Source organism: Myotis brandtii, unplaced genomic scaffold (assembly GCF_000412655.1).
Source record: "Myotis brandtii unplaced genomic scaffold, ASM41265v1 scaffold684, whole genome shotgun sequence".
NCBI classification, from domain to species: Eukaryota; Metazoa; Chordata; class Mammalia; order Chiroptera; family Vespertilionidae; genus Myotis; species Myotis brandtii.
In genome coordinates this window covers 1034662-1054614 of record NW_005370673.1, presented here as the reverse complement: position 1 = coordinate 1054614, position 19953 = coordinate 1034662, and the positions used below count along the sequence as shown (strand labels likewise).

At 56.4% G+C, this 19953-nt stretch overlaps 2 protein-coding genes across 2 annotated transcripts in view; both read right to left on the bottom strand.

Annotated features, from left to right (window-relative positions):
- CARD19 (caspase recruitment domain family, member 19) overlaps positions 1–6472 on the bottom strand; it is a 60315-nt gene extending 53843 nt beyond the window's left edge. Inside the window, exons 1-2 of the mRNA XM_014529515.1 lie at positions 6468–6472; positions 2244–2248 (exon numbers count right to left, since the gene is read on the bottom strand). Of these exons, the coding sequence (XP_014385001.1) occupies positions 2244–2246 (3 nt within the window). The 5' untranslated portion in view covers positions 2247–2248; positions 6468–6472. The remainder of the gene's footprint in view (positions 1–2243; positions 2249–6467) is intronic.
- A 4068-nt stretch (positions 6473–10540) lies between these two features.
- SUSD3 (sushi domain containing 3) lies at positions 10541–18875 on the bottom strand. Its single transcript, XM_005881661.2, has 6 exons — positions 18845–18875; positions 18614–18726; positions 18267–18455; positions 17045–17192; positions 15244–15393; positions 10541–11368 (listed from the first exon to the last, which is right to left on the bottom strand). Exons 1-6 carry the CDS (start codon positions 18850–18852, stop codon positions 11110–11112), a joined length of 867 nt encoding a protein of 288 aa, XP_005881723.1. The 5' UTR covers positions 18853–18875; the 3' UTR covers positions 10541–11109.
- Positions 18876–19953: the final 1078 nt, after the last annotated feature.

Genomic DNA, 19953 nt, shown 5'->3' with positions numbered 1-19953 from the left:
TTTTATTCGGGGCCAGGTTTAGCTCTGGCTCTAGCTCTGAGGCTTCCACTGCTGATTGCGTTCTATAATGGAAACAATGTATAACACCAGCTCTGAGATCCCGGCCGGCTGAAAGCTGGTTTCTGGGCTTTTGTTTAGCTTCTATATTTGTTACAAAGTTTCTTAGAGTTGCAGCTCAGAGGCCGGCAAGTCAGGTGGGGAACGTTGGAGTCTGCAGTCACTGAAGCAAGGAAGCCTCATGTTCGCTTCCAGCTGCCTGGCTGCCGGCCGCCATCTTGGCTGACAGTTAATTTGCATAAGGATATGCTGATTAGCCAATGGGAAGGGTAGCGGTCGTACGCTAATTACCATGTTTCTCTTTTATTAGTGTAGATGCTCAGAATCACTGATCATCAGAGAGATGCAAATTAAAATGACAATGCGGTATCACCTCACACCTGTCAAAATGGCTACCATCAACAAATGACAAGTGCTGGCGAGGATGTGAAGAAAAGGGAACCCTAGTAAACTGCTGGTGGGAATGCAGACTGGTGCAGCCAGTTTGGCTCAGTGGATAGAGTGTTGGCCTGGGGACTGAGGGTTCTGGGTTTGATTCCGGTCAAGGACACATGCCTAGGTTGCCAGCTTGATTGCCAGTAGGGGGCGTGCAGGAGGCGACCAATTAATGATTCTCTCTCATCATTGATGTTTCTATCTCTGTCTCCCTCTCCCTTCCTTTCTAAAAGCAATAAAAATATATCTTTTAAAAAATACTTGTCAAATGTCTAGTCTCCCTGCTGCTGAACTTTAAAAAAAGAAAGAAAGAAAGAAAAAAACAGTATGGTGTTTCATCAAAAAATTAAAAATGGAACTGCTGTTTGACCCAGCGATTCCACTCCTAGGAATATATCCTAAGAAACCTGAAGCACCAATCAGAAAGAATGTATGCACCCCTGTGTTTATAGCAGCACAATTCACAATAGCTAAGATCTGGGAATAGCCTGAGTGCCCATCAGCAGACGAGTGGATAAAAGCTGTGGTACATTTACACCATGGGATACTATGCAGCTTTAACAAAGCAGGATCTCTTACCCTTTGAGACTTCATGGAGGGACCTGGGGAGTATCATGCTAAGTGAAATAAGCCAGAGAAAGACAAGTATCACATGATCTCACTCACATGTGGAATCTAATGAACAAAATAAACTGATGAACTAAATAGATCCAGAGACAAGGAAGCATCAAACAGACTGAGGAATCTGTTCGATGGAAAAGCAGGGCAGGGTGGGTGGGTGGGAAGTGATCAACCAAAGAACTTTACATATATGTAAATAGATCCAGAGACAAGGAAGCATCAAACAGACTGAGGAATCTGTTCGATGGAAAAGCAGGGCAGGGTGGGTGGGTGGGAAGTGATCAACCAAAGAACTTGTATACATATATGCATATGCCATAGACACAGACAAAACAGGGTGGTGAAGGCCTGGGGCGGGGTGAGGGCGGGCTAGCAGGGGTCAATGGGGGCAGAGGAGGACATAGGCAATGCTTTCAACAATAAAGAGTTAATTTTAAAAAGGAAAGAACTCACAGCAGGAAGTTGGGGACACAGATGCATATGTCAATGCATGTCTCCTCAAAGTGGGAAGCGCATTGTTGCTGAGGCCACGTTTGTAGCACTCAAGCAGCTCCTCATTGCTCTGCAGCTGAGTGATTCGTGTTGTAGGCACACCAAGGGCTCCACACTGAATGGCTGGCAAAGATGCTCCGTTCCATTGGTTTACTCTCCACTCCTGAATCTTCCCTAAAGGCCTCCGCGAGTCCCCACAGTCCCCAGCATTCTCCTGTCCTAGAGGCCTGTCCTTCCAGAGTGACGAGCGCCCCCGCAGTTCACAAACCCTCAGGAGCACGCACTGCACCTGGTGAACAGGGTCACCGTACTCAGTCAAGGTCGTTCAGTGACTCCTTCCTTGCACTGGCGGCTGTTAAACCCTCTGCTTTTGTCAGAGTCTAGACATGACACCACTGCTGTCACCCGCTGTTGGCACAACAACTGTGCACAGAGGCTTCTGGCGTGTGATGCGGTGGCCCACAATGAACCCACTCTGATCCTGTCGAGACCTTTCAGTTCCTTCTTGACAAATGCAAGTGACCCTTTTTGCGCGGCAACCATGGCTGGAGCTCCATCTATAAAGGCCACTTAACTTTTCAAATGTTAGCTCAAATTTTCATCAACCAAGTCTCTCAAACAAGCCCTCACCTCTTGCCCATGCGTGGCTGCCAGGGCCAGCGGCTCCGTTCGCCTGTCAGACTCCGCCGTTATCCCAGGAAGGACAACCGCCCGCTGGGCAGCATTTGCTACGCCCCTGGAGTTGCCAGGGAGCAATGGGAACCCTCCTGCAGAACCCTCCAGTGCTTTCAACACCGCGCCCAGTCAGTGACCCGAGGGAGGCAGTTCCCCGACTCTTGGAAAGATCGACACTCTGCATCAACTTTCCTTTTCTTTGTAGCCACCATTTGTAGGATGTCAGACCATGCAAGCTTTCATAACTATCCAGTGTGTGTGTGTCGCCAGTGACACGATTATTTTGCTTTGATAACTGTACTTTATAAAAAATCCTCACCCGAGGATATTCTCTCCATTGATTTCTAGAAAGAGTGGAAGGGAGGGAGGACGGGGAGAGAGAGAAACATTGATGTGAGAGAAACACCGATTTGGTTGCCACCTCATGCACCCCTACTGGGGTTGGGGAACCTGCAACTTAGGTATGTGCCCTTGATGGGGAATCGAATGCATGACCCTTCGGTCTGCAGGCCAACACCCTAACCACTGAGTCAAACCAGCCAGGGTTCTAATCCTGCATTTTGCATTTGAAACATATCCAACATTCGTGTTGATAAGGGTTAGCTAGCTAGCTTAATTAGGCTGACAGGAGAGGGGTCCAGGGAGGATGGAAACATTGCTGGCCTGAGCAATTAAAACAGTCATAAACCAAGGACAGCAGTACCTCTGGCCTGAGCAATTAAGCATCCATAAGGCAGATCAAAAGCAGCCCTGATATGAGCAGCTGGGAGAGCCACAAGGGGTAATAAAACATCTCTGGCCAGGACAACTGAGAGAGAGCCATAAGGAAGGTCAAAAGCAACTCCAATCTGAACAGGTAAGATGGATAAGTGAAGGGCAGAAATAGCTACAAGAGGCCAGAATGCTTTCACAGAGGATAAAGAAATGTTACAAGATGGGGGGGGGGGAGCACCACGTGGGCTTTAGACTTTGAAATGGATACTATGTAGCAGAGTGACCAATGAGGAAAGCGCGGGGTCCTAGATTAAGGAAGGGTCCAATTATAAAGGGTCATGTTCAGACAAAGAGCTACAGCCTTTATAAACCCAGAGACAAGGAGACTCAGTAGATTTCAGATTTTTTAGGTTAATTTTTTCCCATTAGAGAGAAAGAGAGAGAGCGAGAGAGCAGGCTTTCCCATTTGAGGGCTCCTCCCCAGGGAGTGCCCTTTGGGGACATCCCTGCCCAGATGGAATTTGTATATGCTTCCAATAAACTACATTTTTATTAAAAGAAATCTGCCTTAGTCCACAAGTTTATTCTTCAAACTTTGTAGAGCAAGGAAGACTCTGCACCCCAAACAACACGTTTCAGTATCATCTACTCTTGGTCTTTTTTGGGTACCGTAATTTCCTTCATCTTCACCTGAGATTCCGTTTTTGCGAGGATTGTTGATGGTGGGCGAGTGGATAGAGGTTGGATCGGAGTTATGGTCTGTGTCAATAAAGAAGTCAACAACATCACTGTCAGCCATTGGAGGCGAGGTCATCCACGTCTCGAGGAAGCGCCACACCGCATTGCCTCGGTCTCATCACCACAGTTGTTAGCACTTTCCCACCTGCCTGGCGCTGACTGCCCTCTGAGTCACGCACTATGGCAGCCGGCCGCGGGCAGCTGGCGAGAGGCATATGTGTCTGTCCTGTCATGTACACGTGTGTGTCCTGTCTACCTTGTAATTAACGTTCCTTGCTTGTCCCTCAAAATTTACATTGTTATTATGATTCACTTAATATAAATGTGTGTTGCTATGAAGAAAGCTCCTAGATTTATTGAATTTCGAGTCCCGCCTGCGGTTGCCTGGGCAGGACCAGACCAAACGATTTCTTGGGCCTAATTGGCCGTGGGCTGGACGTTCCCCACCCCTGCTTAGAATTACTGTCAGTGCCATAAGGGGGTTCTGGATGGACAGGCGACACAGTGGGAACAGTGAGGGTGGGGGCTCCCAGGCCCCTCCCAGGCAACCAGCATCCCACCTTCCCAGCTGCTCGAGATGGAGGGGAAGGGTCGTGGCGTGGTGGAGGAGGCTGGACCTCCAGGTGCGAGTCACTCCCAGGGCCAGAGCTCACAGACAAGGCCAGTGCTCCTCAGACAGGCACGCAGAGCCAGCAGTGGCGCCGGCGAGGCTGCCAGTCTGGATCCCAACTCCAGGTGGCAGGCGGGCATATGCTGCTCCCGGGGTCAGAGGGCGGTCCCCTGGCACGGCCCTTTCCCCTCGCTTGTTCCCCACCCCCTCCCACTGCCACAGGAGTGAGTGCTCAGGCTGGAGGCCCAGCCATTCGTGGGAGGGGCGGGATCCTGGGGCCCTCGCCTGCTCCACTGAGGACTGTGGGCTCACACCTGGAGGGGACCAGAGGGCCTGTGGCTATGCAGACTGAGGCTGCTCCCACCTGTCCCTGATGTCACGGACGCACTGCCCTGACCCTCAGCCTGACAGCTTCCACCTCCTTCGCTTCTTTCAGACCTTGTCATCATGGCGTCTTTACCTGATCAGAAGGAAATACAACTTTAAACCACCAGGGAAAGCTCATGCAACGTGGTGTCTGCACTTGCCGTCTCCTGACTTTCTCAGGGCTCGCTCCCCGGTGCAGGCCTGTCTCCAGCCTCCACTCCAACAGGTCATCAAAGTCAAATAGCAAACAAGAAACCTGGGAAATGTTGGCAGCTCAGCTCCCAAATTAATAAAGAGCTCCTAGAAACCAGGAAGAAAGAGGTCAACACTCCTATGTTCAGAGAAAGAGGAAACACCATACTAAGCTGTTCAATCCCATTCATAGTAAGAACTTCATGTTTCACAGACCCGTCCAGCACAAACCCCAGGGTCTGGTCCATCCCTGGGGAACGCCTGGCACAGGGCTCCTCCCCGGCCCCGGTCCTGTCACTGGCACTTCTCGCTGTCCCTCTCCCCCTGGAACATCAGCTCCCAAGGACAGGGGCCGCGTGGGCCTCAGTCAGACTCCGAGACGGCCCACAACCGTCACATCCTGGGTCACACTGTTCTGCAAACTCTTCTTATGGCAAATCGGGCTGTCTGTGCAACGGTGAAATGGGGCAGAGGTGGCGGTCGGGACTTCGGAGGCTGGTCACAAAGCACACTTGGCTCCGGCCTTTCTTCCACTTGCTCTAGGGAGCCACCACCTGCCGTGTCGTAAGGAGAGTCCCACGTGGGGAGGAGGCCCCAGCCATCGGCCAGCACCCACCGGCCATGAGGGAGTGAATCACGTGGCAGTGGATTCCCGGCCCCAGTCAAACCTTCAGATGAAACCACAGCCCTGGCTGGTCTGACCTCAGCCTCACAAGAGACCCTGGAGCCACAGTTGCCCTGCCAGGCCTCACTGAAAACTGTAAGATGACAAATGATTATTGTTTTTCTTATTTGTTTGTTTTTTATCCAGAATCGAACCTGGGACTCTTCAGTCCACAGGCCGGCGCTCTATCCACTGAGCCAAACCAGTCAGGGCTATGATTATTGTTTTTGAGCCACTACATTTAGGGGCAGAGGCCTTGCTGAAGTGAGGGAGCAAGTCACATGATAGTTGGAGAAGTTTTCCAAAGGAAACGTGCATATGAGAGCCCAGGCCTGGATGCCCTTTCTGTGCATGTGGGACAGCAGGGGGATGGAGGGGAGCAATGGGGGTAAAGGCGGGCAGTGAGGGGTGGATAACGCAGGCCAGGCAGTCAGGAGCCCATAGTCTGAGTTAGGAGTGAGGGAAGGTGTGGTGATCTGCTCTGATTTATGTTCTTAAAACAACCTTCTGTCTACACAAGAGTTGAAAGCATGGTCTCAAAAATATATGTGAACACCCATGTTCATAGCAGCACTATTCACAGTAGCAGAGTGGAAACAGCCCAAGCGTCCATCAACCACAAATGGATAACCCGTGTGTCGGAGACAGCCAGAGCCCTGCTCAGCTCTGAGTCCATGTATTCCCAATTCTTCCCGACTGCGCCAGGCTGGCTCCTGCCTGAACCCTGCCCGCTGTATAACTGTTGGGACTTAGTCCAAGTTCCTCTATCCTCTGCTCACTAGTTATAGGTGTTGGGTCCGAGCCCTCTGCCTGAGGCTGGACCTCCTTGGACCCTGGGTCTTAGACGGAAAAGCCATGAGAGGTTGTGGGTGTATAAGGATGAGTCTTTATTGCAGAAGCCAGTGGCCACACAGCCATCAGACGGGACAGTCCTCACAGCGAAGTGCATACAGCAGGCGGCTGCACACCGGCTGGTGAACAGATACATCTTTCCCACAAAGCAACATCCGTCTCTGTACCCACAGCCATTATCTGAGCAGCCGCACGCTGCCCCCTAGACTCACCGCCTCACATCGTAGCGGTACCTGAGCTCTCTGGCTCGGCAGCTTCTCCTGTCGCCCTGCCCAGCACACTGGCTGGTTAACGTGGCAGCTATAGCTGAGCTCTTAGCCTTACATCGTAGCAGTCCCAGCTCTCAGCTCCGTCTCTCCAGTTTAGTCTCCTTCACACTCCCCTTCAGACTAGCTGGTCAGTAGCCTGTATATTGCTCCTTAGACAAAGAAGGCGTCATGCCAATAGTTTCACAATCATATTGTGGCTACAGAAGGGCACGTCTGTGCAGTGTAAGGCTTGCGGCGACCTTGCACCTGCATACAAGTATCTTGGCCTTGAGCACCCCGACTAGACCCACGCTTAGAGCAGCCTTGCACATCCAGCCAGTGTACTCTTAGGCCCACACCGCGCTGTATCCATGCAGTGAACAAGGATCACCTTAAGGACATCACACCCAGCAACATCGTGCAGCCAGAAAAGGACACAGACTGTGTGCTCCCCTCCTACGAGGCTCCCGGAGCAGTTAGTTCATGGGCAGACAGCAGATGGTGCTTGGGGGGGGGGGGGGGGGGGGTGGCGGCGGTATTACTTAATGGACAGTTTTGGTTTGAGAAGCTGAGCAAGTTCTGGAAATGGATGGTTGTACAATAGTGAGAATGTACTTAATGCCACTGAACTGTACACGAGAAGATAATTAAGTTGGTAAAATTTTATGTTCCATATATTTTACCACAATAAAGAAACACAGCCCTCTGATAGCTGTGGAAACGGAATCTGGGACGAGGACAGGATGGAGGCAGGGAGACCAGGAGGCAGAGGAGGCTGAGGCCGGGCCAGAGTGGCGGCCGTGGGGGCGGGGAGACGGTTCCCAGATGGATTCTGAGGTGGAGCTAAAGGACTTGCTGCAGGATTGGATGTGGGGTCTGAGAGCAAATGCGTCAGGGTGTTTGGCGGGGGAGGGGGGCATCCCTAGACCTTCTCTGGCAGCCGCCCCTCTAACTGCTCGGCCCACAGGGCACAGTCTGGGCTCAGGCCTTAGGAACCCACAGCCCTGCTTCCCGATTCTCGGGAGACACCCTTGGACCCGCCCCCATGCTGCGGGAGGGATGCTCTAGGCACCGGCTTCCTGCTGAGCACCCAGCTGAGCTCCCAGACGCGTGGAGACGTGGGGGGGGGGGGGTCCCCGCAGAACCGACAGGAACGGCAGAGATGGGACAACATGGCAGCGGTGGTGTCGCCACGGTCTGGCTCTCTCCCTGGCAGCGGATCAGGGGACACAGGGCCAGCTGCGGAGGAGTCGTGATGCACAGTCTTCCCGAAGCCTGTGCCCAGCTGCGGCGGTGCTGCCTGGCAGTGAGGTTCCCAGGCGACTCCTTAGCCTGACCCTGCTCGCCGCTTGGGGATGAGGACTGAGGACGGCCCCAGCAGCGACGGCTGATGGGCTTCTCCGAGGTTCAGCCATCACAGCCACTGCACTCCGTGGGCTCGCCAGCACCCAGGCCTGAGGGTGATGCGCCCAGTGCCCAGTGGTGCCGCTCTCCCTGCTGTGCCCGCCCGCCCACACCGAGGGTTCCTCCTGCCACAGTCAGTGCTGCCAGGCAGCCACCCAGGGAGCTGTGTCCCTCCAGCCCAGACCCTGGTCTGCTGGGGCCGCCCTGCAAGGCTCCCCCCTCCCCGAGACCTGGAGGTACACCCGCGTAGACCTCTACGCATTTCTTTGATGTGACCTCTTCTTTCTTTCTGTTTGATTCAATGGCCTCATCCAGCACCTGCCTCACCTGCCCCTGCTCCCTGCGGCCACTCCCTTAGGGTGAAGCCCTGGACAAGGAGGGTCCGATCAGCATGGACTCATCTTGGGAACAACGCCTGGGGTCTGCCGACTCCAGAGACCCAGTTTCAGCCAAACCAGAGATCACAGCTAGGCCTCAGTGTGTTTCAGCTCCAGGCTCAGAAAAGCAGCACCAGCGGCTCTGATCACACCCCCCCAACCCCCGCCCCCCAGCACTGACCCATCGGGAGGGGCCGGCCCTGGCGCCTGAGTCACCGTGATGAATGATTTCCCTGGAAGCCATCGGGAGCCAGGTCTTTGAGCAGCAGCCCTGTCTCTGGGCTGGGCCATTTCCTAAAAATAAGCCCTGCTGTCTGTGCTGCGCACTCCCGTGTGTGTCTTACTGGGGTCTGAAGCACAGGCCCTTCAGTCCTGTAACAAGGCGTGTGCTGGAGCGGATGCTGCCCCTGCCTCCAGGGGGCAGAGCCCCGCTGGTCACACTGGACCTGCAGGAGCAGATGAGGCTGTCTGGGCCTTTGAGACGCTAGGGAGACGGGTTGTCATGGACTGAATGTTTGTGTGCCCCCAAGTCCACATAATCAAAGCCCTACCTTCCCACGTGGTTGCATTTGGAGATGGGCCTCTAAAGAAGTAATTAGGGGATGAGGTCTTAAGGGTGGGGCCCTGATCCCATAGGGTTAGTGTCCTCATAAGAGATACCAGAGCTCACTTTCGTCCTCCTCTCTGTCTCCCTGCACATGAACCAAGAAAAGGCCCATGAGGACCCAGGGAGAAGCCGTCCGCAGGCCAGCAAAGGGCCTCCAGAAGCCAACCCGCCCGCACCTTGAGGCAGAGCGTCCAGCCTCCTGGGCCAGGCGATGAGGGGCTGTGGCTTTGTGGTGGCGCCCGAGCTGCCCGAGGGGCTGTCTCACAGCCTGATTTCACTGAGCCTCATGCTGTCAGCAGCACAGTCCCCATTTCTCAGCTGAGAAGGGGGTGCAGGGGAGCCCTGTGGCCGGCAAGCGATGCGCAGCCCCGCGGTGAGGTGGGGGGTCAAGGAACAGAAGAGAAGGGTTTCTCTCTTCCCAGGACAAGCTGTGATCTGGGGCCAGCTGCCCACCCCCCTCGTGTCCATGGCTGGGAGGCTGCTGTGCTCGGAAAGCTTGTAGGAAGGCAGCTCTGTCCCTGCTCCTGGTGGGGCACCTCCCAACCCCGCTGAGACCCCCAGACCACAGGGACCACGCACCGCACTGCTGAGGCCGCCTCCCCCAGGCCTCCTGGCAATGGCAGCACCAGGCGGCACCCTGCCAGCGGGGCACCACCGCCTCCCCTGCCTCTGCCCCTGCAGCCCCTGTGGGCATCTGGAGGCCTCTCTCTCAGCTCCTAGGAGCTGGAGGGGAATGGGGCCTCCCTCTTTTTGCCACTTCACCCCACTCCTCCTGTCCTCTGACCAGTGGCCCAGGGTCAGGCACCGGGGACAAAACACCGGCCTCCCCTCGCCCTCCCCAGCCCCCACGGCAGGCCTCCTGCCCCCAGGTTCTGCCACTTCCTCCCTGCGAGGGCTGGGCGCGGGGCCCGCTGGGCTTGCTCCAGCTGAGCACTGAGGACGAGGCACTCGACCCCCTTCACGTCGCCCTCTACAGGGCCAAGAAGCAGGGGCTGCCCGCTCTGTCCGGCCCACAGGACCCCTCGCACGTGGCTGAGGGGCCTTGCTGGCCACTCCAGGACAAGCAGGAGAGCGGAGCCTGCAGGGACCCCAGGACGGACCCTGCGCTGCTCTGGTTGAGGGGGTCACTGTGATGGGGCTCCCTCCAGCCACCCCCTCGGGAGCAGGGCTGGGGGGCTCTGTATCTGATTGCTCTGGCCGGGAGGGCCAGGGACTGCGATGGCTCCACTGGGCCTGAGGGAGCTCCTGGCCGGTACGCCCTCCCCTCAAAAGTGGGATCTGCCTCTGTGTTGACCAGCAGTGACCAAGCAGGACTCCTGGGCCTTGGCAGCTCTCACCGTGAAAGCCCACGCCTGTGTGAGGAGCCCTGGCACTGGAGGTGCCACCGCCCAGGAATTCCTGACATCCAGCAGCACCCGGAGCCGCCAGCGGCCTTCACGATCCAGTGCCTTCCTCCCGCTGACGGACCCCGACACGGGGTGGGGGGGGCGGGCGGGGGAGAGGGGGTGGAGAGGGCTCCCCACGAGAGGCCCTGAGACCTGCCCTGCTGAGCGTGCTGCCCAGAGGGCCGGGGGGTGCCCCACCAGGGGCCCGGGGTTCACTGTGCACCGTCACCGGGGCCCAGGGTGAGCAGGCGGTACTGCCAGGGGCCCGGGGTCCTTGTCCACGCAGCTGGGGGGATAAAGGCTGCATCTAGACACTTCCCCTGAGTGGTTTGCAGGGGTTGAACTGAGCCGTGATTTCCCCTCTGCGATTTTCAGTTTGAGACTTGTTTACTTCCCACCCTCCCCGCAACCGCGAAGACCCTGGGAGGAGCACTCCCTGTGGAGGCAGCCTGGCCGCTGGGAGCCAGGACGGGCTGTCCACTCCCCTGGGCTGTGCGGAGCAGATGTCCTCATGTCCAGCCGCTCAGGTCCCTGGCTGGGGGCTGCCGCTGCTCTGCCCGCCTCAGGGCGATTCCCAGGAGCCCGGCTGTCACAGCTGCTGCCGCTGAGCTGCAGGCACAGGGCACGCCCAGCTCCGCACCAGGCCCAAGGATCCCGAAACCGGACTCTACTTCACTGACCCGCCTCGAGCTGGACACACGTCGAAACACAGGTGGCCAGCTGACGGGTCGCCTCGGTGTGGAGGGCGGCTCGGGCCTGGGCTGTCTGGGCCTTGCAGCGGTGGGCCTGGGGGCAGGCGGGGTCTTCCCGGGGTTCACTGTGCACCGTCACCGGGGCCCAGGGTGAGCAGGCGGCACTGCCCGGGGCCTGGGGGTCCTTGTCCACACAGCCGGCCACACCAGCCAGCGCTCTGGTGCGCTCACCGAGGTCTCTGCAGAGAGAGGAGGTGTGAGCTGCGGAAAGAGCCAGGACTCCATGGGCCCAACACTGCCCCCTGCTGGGCCCCAGGCCCGGCCATGGCCTTCAGTGGGCCTGGAGCCGACCAGCACCCCAAGGCTGGGGAACCCCATTTCTCCCGTTGGAGGGGCCCTGCCATTAGTGCCCTGCCTTGAGCCGCAGGCCCGCAGCTGTGAGGGAGTGAGCCGAGCAGAGACCCAGGTCTCAGGGACCCTGCTCCGGACTTTTCCAAGGGCAGGGCGGGGTCCCCGGGCTGTGTCAGGAAGGGCCTTATTCAGAGTGTGTGAAAACCACAGGTCAGGCTGCCTCCCCAGGCCAGGGGTCTGGGGGCCAGGTCACTACCTTCTCTAGCTTCTGTTCCCTTGTGGCCCCTACTCCCCAGCCCACAAACCAACCAGTCCCCAGGCTGATCAGACCTGAGACCTTGGCCTGAGATGTCACCTGGCTCCTCTTTCTCCCCCGAAAAACTGGCCTCTGCTCCACCTCCAGCCTCTGCAGGCTGCTCCCTCCCGCAGGGGCTGTCTCCCTCCTTCCCCGAAATCCAGGCTCACATCATGTGCCACCTCCTCTGAGAAGCCTTCCTGGCTCTTTGTTCCCACCCACAGCTAATTCTCAGACAAGCCCTTGGAAGTAGTAGGAATTACGAAATTATCTCTTGGTTTCATGGATACGTGAATGAATCAATTAATGAATTAGTGAACAGGAAAGACAGCTTGGGGGCAAATCCGTGGACTTTGGAGCCAGAAAGCCTGTGTTAAAGCAGCTTCATGCTTAGCAGCTGTGCATGGTCTGGACAAGTTCCTTGAAATGGAATCAGAGCAGTGCTCGCCCCTAAGGTTAGAAGTGGGAAGATCTGAAGGAGCTGAGAACAGTGCCGGCCGTGCCGAGTCCTGGGACGTCTTTATGAAGTAAAAGCAGGTCAAGGGCAAACCTCGCCTCGCTGATGACAATCACCACCATCAGTGTGAGAACAGGGCGCCTGGGCCTTGGCTAGGACGGCCAGACCCTGGGCTGCTGTCAGGGTCCCTGCCTGGGACCCAGAGGCCCAGGCTGGGGGCCTTGCTTCCTCCATCAGGCTGTGCAGTCCTGGCAGGTGCTGCCTTCTCTGGTCCCCATGAGCTGGACTCAGAGCGGGATCCTGGGGGCTGTGGGAGAGCTCGGGGAGGGGCTCTGACCCCCATGCCCCTCCAGCCTCGCCTCCTACTTCCTGCCTAAGCTGCCCTGACTAGAGCTGATTCTGAGTGGCCCCCAAGTTGCCCTCTGGGGAGGTGGTCACACAGTTCCCCACATGGCTCTGAGCTGGCCATCAGAGGAGAGAGAACAAGGCCCCAGGTCTGAGGACAGGCGTCGTGGGCAGGCCCCGACCCCACAGCACCCACCCGGGGAGACCCATGCAGCCGCAGCAGCACTGGCCGCCCAGGATGCATGCTGCCTGGGGCAGGGGTGAGGGGCTCCGCTGGGCTTTCCCAGCTGAGCCAGGACAACCTGTCAGGGTGAACCCCCGAGGGGCGGCACGGGCGGGGCCTGAAAGGAATCTGACTCATGGAAAGGAAAGGCATGAGCAGGACCACGCCAACTTAACCAACACGAAAAGGAAAGGACTTGCGCCAACTCTGGAGTCAGGTTCACTTCTACCCGGTGCACAAAGCTCCCAGCACACACGGGAAAACTCCAGCAGGCCCGTCAGCAAAGCAAAAGAAGATGACCACACCCAGGGGCGCAGCTGGCAAGCAAGGGCCGGAGGAAACGCCCTTCCTCACGGTCAATGAAGAAATACGAAGGCACGCAGAGGGGCTCCCGCAAGGCGGCCCTGCCAGTCTGCCAGGGGAAAACATCTCCACTCAACTGTGCTGGGTCCCTGAAGAATCTATATATATAAAAGGCTCATATGCAAAGTGTCCCCTCACTCAGTATGACGTGCGCTGACCACCAGGGGGCGGCGCAGAATGAAGGAAGGCCCCGATTGGCCCTGATCACTGGCCAGGCCTAGGGACCCTACCTGTGCACGGATTTTGTGCACCGGGCCTCTAGTTTGGTAATAAAAATATTAAGACTCGCCCTAACCAGTTTGGCTCAGCGGATAGAGCGTCGGCCTGCGGACTCAAGGGTCCCAGGTTCGATTCCAGTCAAGGGCATATACCTTGGTTGCGGGCACATCCCCAGTGGGGGGCGTGCAGGAGGCAGCTGATCGATGTTTCTCTCTCATCGATGTTTCTAACTCTCTATCCCTCTCCCCTCCTCTCTGTAAAAAATCAATAAAAAATATATAAAAAAATATTAAGACTCTTTGGCCTAAACAGTCTATTTCTAGGATCACCCCAAAATGTCATCTCAAAAAAGAGAAACAGCTCTAAGCATCAACATTTACCCAAACCTGAGCAGTCAGGGGGTCTCGTGAACACTGGCCATCGGAGCAGAGCTCGGGGTCCACCAGCCGTGTAACCACAGCTGCGTCCCAGGCCGAGGGCAGAGGCAGCGCAGGTGCGGCCACCAGCAGGCAGGCCCAGGTCTGCGGCTCAGGGGCGGGAGAGGGGACCAAGCCCTTCGCGGGGCAGGCCCAGAGTTCCTGCAACCATGGGCAGCCAGGCCAGCCTATCCTGCGCCTGCTTTCTCATCTGTGCGGTGGGACAAGAGCAGCACCAAGAGCAGCACCCACGGCAGTGCCCGCCCGCCCTCAGCCTTGCCCACTCCTGGTGCCTCAGCCCTGCCAGGACCTCACTGCGCAGGGAGGCGGCCGTGGGGGGAGTGGGAGCAGCCCGGGGGGTCTTGCTCTGTGCGGCGGGCCTGGTCCTGAGCGCTGCCTCCACCCAGCGCAAGAGTCCGAGGGGGCACCCAGCGCAGTCGGGGGCGGGGCTCCCAGGGAAGCGCCGAGCCCACGGCCTGGCATGATGGGGACAGTGACTGCTGAGGACAGCAGCGGGGACAGACCCACACATTGTCTCCGCCTCTGCATTTGTGACATTTCCCCAGAATAAAGCTTTAGAGAAGAATAGCCTCGAGTTCACGGTGATACAACAAAATAAAATGAAAAGGGAAAAGCAGAACCCATCCTCATTCCTCGCAGAAAAAAAAAGACAGAATAACAACAGAACTAAAACCACACTTTTGTAAGGCCCCGGGGAGAAGCTGAGGCCAGGGAAGGGGTCCCTTGCAGAGCCCCGTCTCATCAGCTGGCAGGGACTCCCCTCGGCCCCAAGAGCGCTGTCTGCATGTGCGGGGGCGCCCGCCCCGCCCAGCACCCAGGCACCTGCGTGGGAAACGCAGCGCAGCCTGAGGGCCAGTGCCCGACAGCCAGCCCGAGCTTGGGCTCTGCGGGGACCGCTGGCCACCAGGACAAACAGCCGAGAGGCCGAGCTGCTGGTGCCACGTGGGTCCTGAGAGGGTGAGCAGAGCGGTGACCACTCTCAGCCAGACCAGACTCTGGGAGTCAGAAGAGGGTGTGTGAGAGAACCCCGTGTGTGTGTGTGTGTGTGTGTGTGTGTGTGTGTGTGTGTGCGCGCGCGCTGAAAGGGAGGCAGCGGGAGAGGGGGGAGGACGGAGCGAGTCCACAGGACACGGTGCAGCCTGCAGGGCTGGGCGAACGGGACATGCAGGCTCAGGAGCTTTGCCTTCTCCCTAAGGGTGATTCTCACGATAAAGCCACGGGGTGGGAGGCCCGCAGCCAGGGTGCGGGGCCAGCACAGGTGCCAGCAGGACCACAGCCCGTCTCTGGGCCAGGATGTAAGGCCCAGGTGAGTGGCACAGCGTGAGGGGGCAGCCAGTACCCGCGGGTTCCTGGTTCTCTTGCCCTGTCCTGACCAACCCAGGCCCCCCGCCCTTATCCCTGCCCACTGCCCAGCCGGTGCCCACGTGGTGAAGCTGTGGTGGCCACGCTCCTGGCCAGGCTGGCCTCTGGGCCCCGCATTGCCGCTGCTGTTCTTCAAGCCCGGGAGGCCCAGGTAGGTGGCCTGCAGCGTCTCCAAGTCTTCACCTCGCAGCTGGAGCCACAGCTGGGCAGCTCTGCAGGAAGAGATGCAAGGCAGTCAGTGCGTGAGGGCCCAGGCCGCCACCCTGAGCCTCTGCAAGCTGGGCTGGGAGCACTGGAGGCCCTGTGGCCTCCTCAGTTCTTGGGGGGGTGGGGGGGGGGACGTGGTCACAGGCCATTGGAACATGCCAGACCACTCTACCTGCCAAGCAGGCGAGGGACATTCTAGAGACAAGTCGTCAAGGACAGCGGCACAGTGTAGTGTAGTGAATGGAACTAGTGCCCTGAATTCTACTCATAAAGACGGTTAAATGGCAACTTTTATGTTATAAACATTTTACCACCATGTTAAAAACTACAGTCAAACCTCAGTTCTCATATATCTCCCACCTCAAACAATTCGGTTCTCTACTCAGTTGTTCACAAAAAAATATCTCAATTGTCGCCCTAGCTGGTTTGGCTCAGTGGATGGAGCGTCGGCCTGCGGACTGAGGGTCCTGGGTTCAATTCCGGTCAAGGCATATGTCTGGGTTGAGGGCTCGATCCCCAGTAGGGGGCGTGCAGGAGACAGCCGATTGATGATTCTCATCATTGATGTTTCGATCTCTCTCTCCCTCTCCCTTCCTCTCTGAAATCAATTAAAAAATATATTTTAAAAAATCTGTTGTCAAACAAAACTTCAGTTCTCGACCTGACAACCCTTTCATGCTGATACCTGTATGACCAGTCACGTGACTCTCAAGTGACAAAGAAAATACTCAAGTGTGAGTCAGTTTACTGCTGACCCTCGCATTATTAACATCTCAGGAAATTGTGCTGTGAATATTTCCATGTTTTTCTCCTTTTGTTGCTACTTATTATTATTAAATATGTACCACGGGTCCTAAGGTTAGTGATAGCAGCAAAGTGAAAAGGAAAGTTGTGAGAAAAACACTAGAGCTTAAAAAAGAAATAATTGCAAAGTAGGATAGAGGTGTTTGCATGTCTGATCTGGCTACTGAGTATGTCATGGTGAAATCGATGATTAGCACAATTTTAAAACATAAAGCGGCCATCAAAAAAGCTGATGTAGCTGAGGGTGTGAAAGAAACAATGATCACAGACCACTGAGGAAGGCTAAGACGAATCACTTGGGTGTCTGGAATAGATTAATTCACTGTACATTACTTTAATGGGAAAAATGATTCAGTTTACAAACAAATCGCTTCTTGAACAGCCTTCCGAGAACCAAGGTTCCACTGGACTCCGAAAAAGGACAAATTACAGTGAAGCAGCCGCCGGCAGTGAGCAGAGTCGCCTGGAGCTGCAGATACCACAGGCCGCAGCCCTCAGCCCTCACGCCCCACAGCGGAGCACACACTGCTCGCGGCTGCACGCACTGCAGGACCAGCCAGCCCCTGTCCCCGCAGCCCACACGCCCGCCAGGGCCATGACGCTCATGACCACGATGCCACGCCCCAACCGCAGTGCAGACCCTGACCGACTGTCTGCAGCCGTCGTGGGCTGTGAGGGCAGCTGTTGGTAGGGTGACCCTGCTCCTCATGCCCCTGGGCACCCTTAGGAGGCCCAGATGGGCATGAGTGCTGGCACCCCTGGGGCAGTGCCGCGCCGGCTCCTGGCTCCAGGGAGTGGTCAGGGCTCGAGGCCACAGGCCCCCCTCCCACGAGGATGCTGGGGCCACCATGCCTGTCGAAGCGCCGCTGCTCGGTCCTCTTCACGCACTTCAGGAGGCAGCAGGTGAGGAAGGCCATGGACATGAGCAGGATGATGGCGCAGCTGACGATGGAGGCGATCACAGCCACCCTGAAGCCAAAGGTCTCATGGGGCGTCACAGCTGCAAGAGAGATGAGACCAGCTCCTGGCATGGCCCGCCGAGGCCCAGCAGTGGCGCTCACCCTGCCCCCAGGAGCCCATGCCATAGGGAGGCAGGGCAGCTGGCTGCTAAGGCGAAGGTCTGTGCAAACCCTTGTAGGAGTGAGGCTATCAGGGAAGACTGCCTCGCAAGAAGCGGGTGTTGGAGCAGAGTTTTGGAGTGTGTGTAAGAGTTCGTGGGGCACACGGGAGAAGCTCTGACGGTGCCAGGGAGGCCCTTCTGGCTCTCACCCACTGCAGTCTGGGCTCAAGGCCAAACCCAACAGAGCCACAACATGGAAGGGTCCCCACTGTGGGGCACCATATGAGCCGAGGACTCCCAATCTGAGGGCCATGGCAAGAGAAATCTCCCATAGCCCCTGTTGGCTAACTCCCGTTATCTTGGGTTTTGTATCTCTAGGAATCTAATCCTAACAGATACCCTCCTTCTCGAGATGCACCCAACACAGGAGCATTTTAAAGGCTCTGAGAAGTCCTGCAGCCTTTAAGTTAACATGGCCTTTTCCAAACTGTCTTGACTACTGAGCCCTTTTCATCACACAATACACTGGCCTCCCTTTGAAAACGGCTGTGCTGGGTATTACCCTTCAGCACCCTGCACTACAAATACAAATAGAAAACCTCTCCCCAACGGGCTCCAGGGCCAGGCGCATCCTGGCCCTCGGTGTCCCGGTCCTAGAATTCTTGGCACGTGGAGTCTTCTATCAGGGCTTGCCACAGGCGTGCTTAGAGCCTGAGTCAATGAACAAATGCAGAACAGTAAGCGCTGGCTCAGACAGCAAGGTGACCGCTGGGAAGTGGTGGCCATGCCAGTGGCAGGCCTAGGGTCTGGAGCAGCTCCTGGGACTTGAATCCACACTATGGACGTGAAGCCACCAGGGTCACCAGCACCGGGAGCAGGAGCCTACACAGAGGCCCAGCCGGGACTGGCATCTATGGCACCTTCTCTGTGGACCCCACGCTGTCCACATGACAGCACCAGGCCCCTCCCAGGGCGCCAGCGGATCTGGGGGCAGCTGAGGGAAGTGGGCCTCACCTTTGCACACAGGAGTCCCTGAAGACCACTCAGCGACGCTCCCCTTCCAGGTGCAGGCGAGGAGGCCAGACCCCACCATCTGGTGTCCTGAGGGGCAGTGGAACACGATGACAGTCCCCACAGAGGCCCCGTCACCGCGGAGCACTTGGAGAGTACCCCGCTGGGGCGGCCGCACTTGGGTGCACGTGCCTAGGGAGAGTGACAGCATGAGCCCCCATTCCGGAGGCAGGGGCTCTGCAGGAGCCTCGGCTGGCATGGGCACGGCTGCCCAACGGCCATGGGAAGCCCTGGGTCATCCGGCCCGGACAGGAGTGGCAGGCAGAGCCAGGGGCTGGGAGCCGACCGACCTGAGGCAAACTCTCCGTGTCCTGAGGGCCCAGTGCTGGGAACAGACCACGCGGGGACGTCGCTCAGCAATAGAAACAATAAAATCTTGCCACTTGCAACAACGCGGATGGATCTAGAGCGTATTATGCCAAGTGATATGGCAGATAGAGAAAGATAAATACCATGTGATTTCACTTATATGTGGAATTTAAATAATAAAACAAGTTAATAAACAAAAACCAGAAACAGACCTTAACATACAGACAGCAGGCTGGTGGTGGCCATGTGGGGGGGAGTGGGGGATGGGTAAAACATTTTTTTTAAAGGAGACAATCCGATGTTAAAAAAAAATTCTGAGCAGGGGGTTCTTTAAAAAGAGATGTAATGCACACCTACGAATGAAAAAAGGTAGATTTTATAGTTATAGGGAAAAATTAAAAAATAAAACGCATGTGCAAAGCTTGGCACACAGAAAAAAGAAAAAACACGCATCAGAAGACAATGAAAGCAATGATACAGGGATCACCCAAATATTACAGGCCAAGGTTCCCAGGGTCTGGGCGTTCCTCACTAAATGCTATTCTTGCTACGCGTTAAAATGTAGCACAATATTTTGCAGACCAGCTGTAAACAAGATGACCTTGACAGGAACCCAACCAGATAAGTGTAGCCAACTGCAAAGAAATAAAAGTGTAATTAACCAAATAGTGTATGTTGGCAATGGCGACTCAGCCTTTCTTCCTGGAAACAGCTTTGGGAGGGGATCTGGGCTCCTTCCTGTTCTGAGTAGAAACGACCTTGTGACAGACAGCCGGTCCGCACCTGGGAGTCACACACAATGGGGGCGGGGGGGGGGGGGGGGGGCGCTGCATGAGAGCAAAAACTTTTGTTACTCCCTAATAATTGAAAAACAAACATAAACTCGGGTTTAAAAATCAGGTAAAGATCTTTGGAGGATATAGGACAAAGGTTCAACACCCTTATTCATAGAGATCTCACACCATGAAAGCTGAACGTCCAAATAAAGAAGTGCCTGACGCGTGGGCAAGCTTCAGAGAGAGATAACTGGCCAGCACGCACCAGAATCGCTTGCTACAGGAACCGAGGAAACTATTCAAACGAGTGCTAATCTTTTACCCTCAACTCGGCAGAAAGGCAAAAAGAGAAAGGCCAAGGCCAAGTTAGAAAGGGCCTGGGCAACTCCTCTGGCCCTTGCTCACGGGTGCAGATCCACCCCGGACGGAGTTCTGGCAAATGCAGTGAGAGCCTTATGCTGTAGATGCAGCTGAGGACGTCGCCAACGGAAATATTATGAGTCCGCTGCCAGGACCTCTGCACCAGGAGGTTCGCCTCACAGCAG

Bases quoted from the DNA above. Each gene is read 5' to 3' on its own strand.
- SUSD3 (XM_005881661.2), bottom strand. The intron at 15,394-17,044 runs GCATGGTGGCCC...CTCTTCCTGCAG, and splicing joins GAGCAGCGGCGCTTCGACAG to AGCTGCCCAGCTGTGGCTCC. The intron at 11,369-15,243 runs GTGGGCACCGGC...CTCTCTCTGCAG, and splicing joins GGCCACCACAGCTTCACCAC to AGACCTCGGTGAGCGCACCA.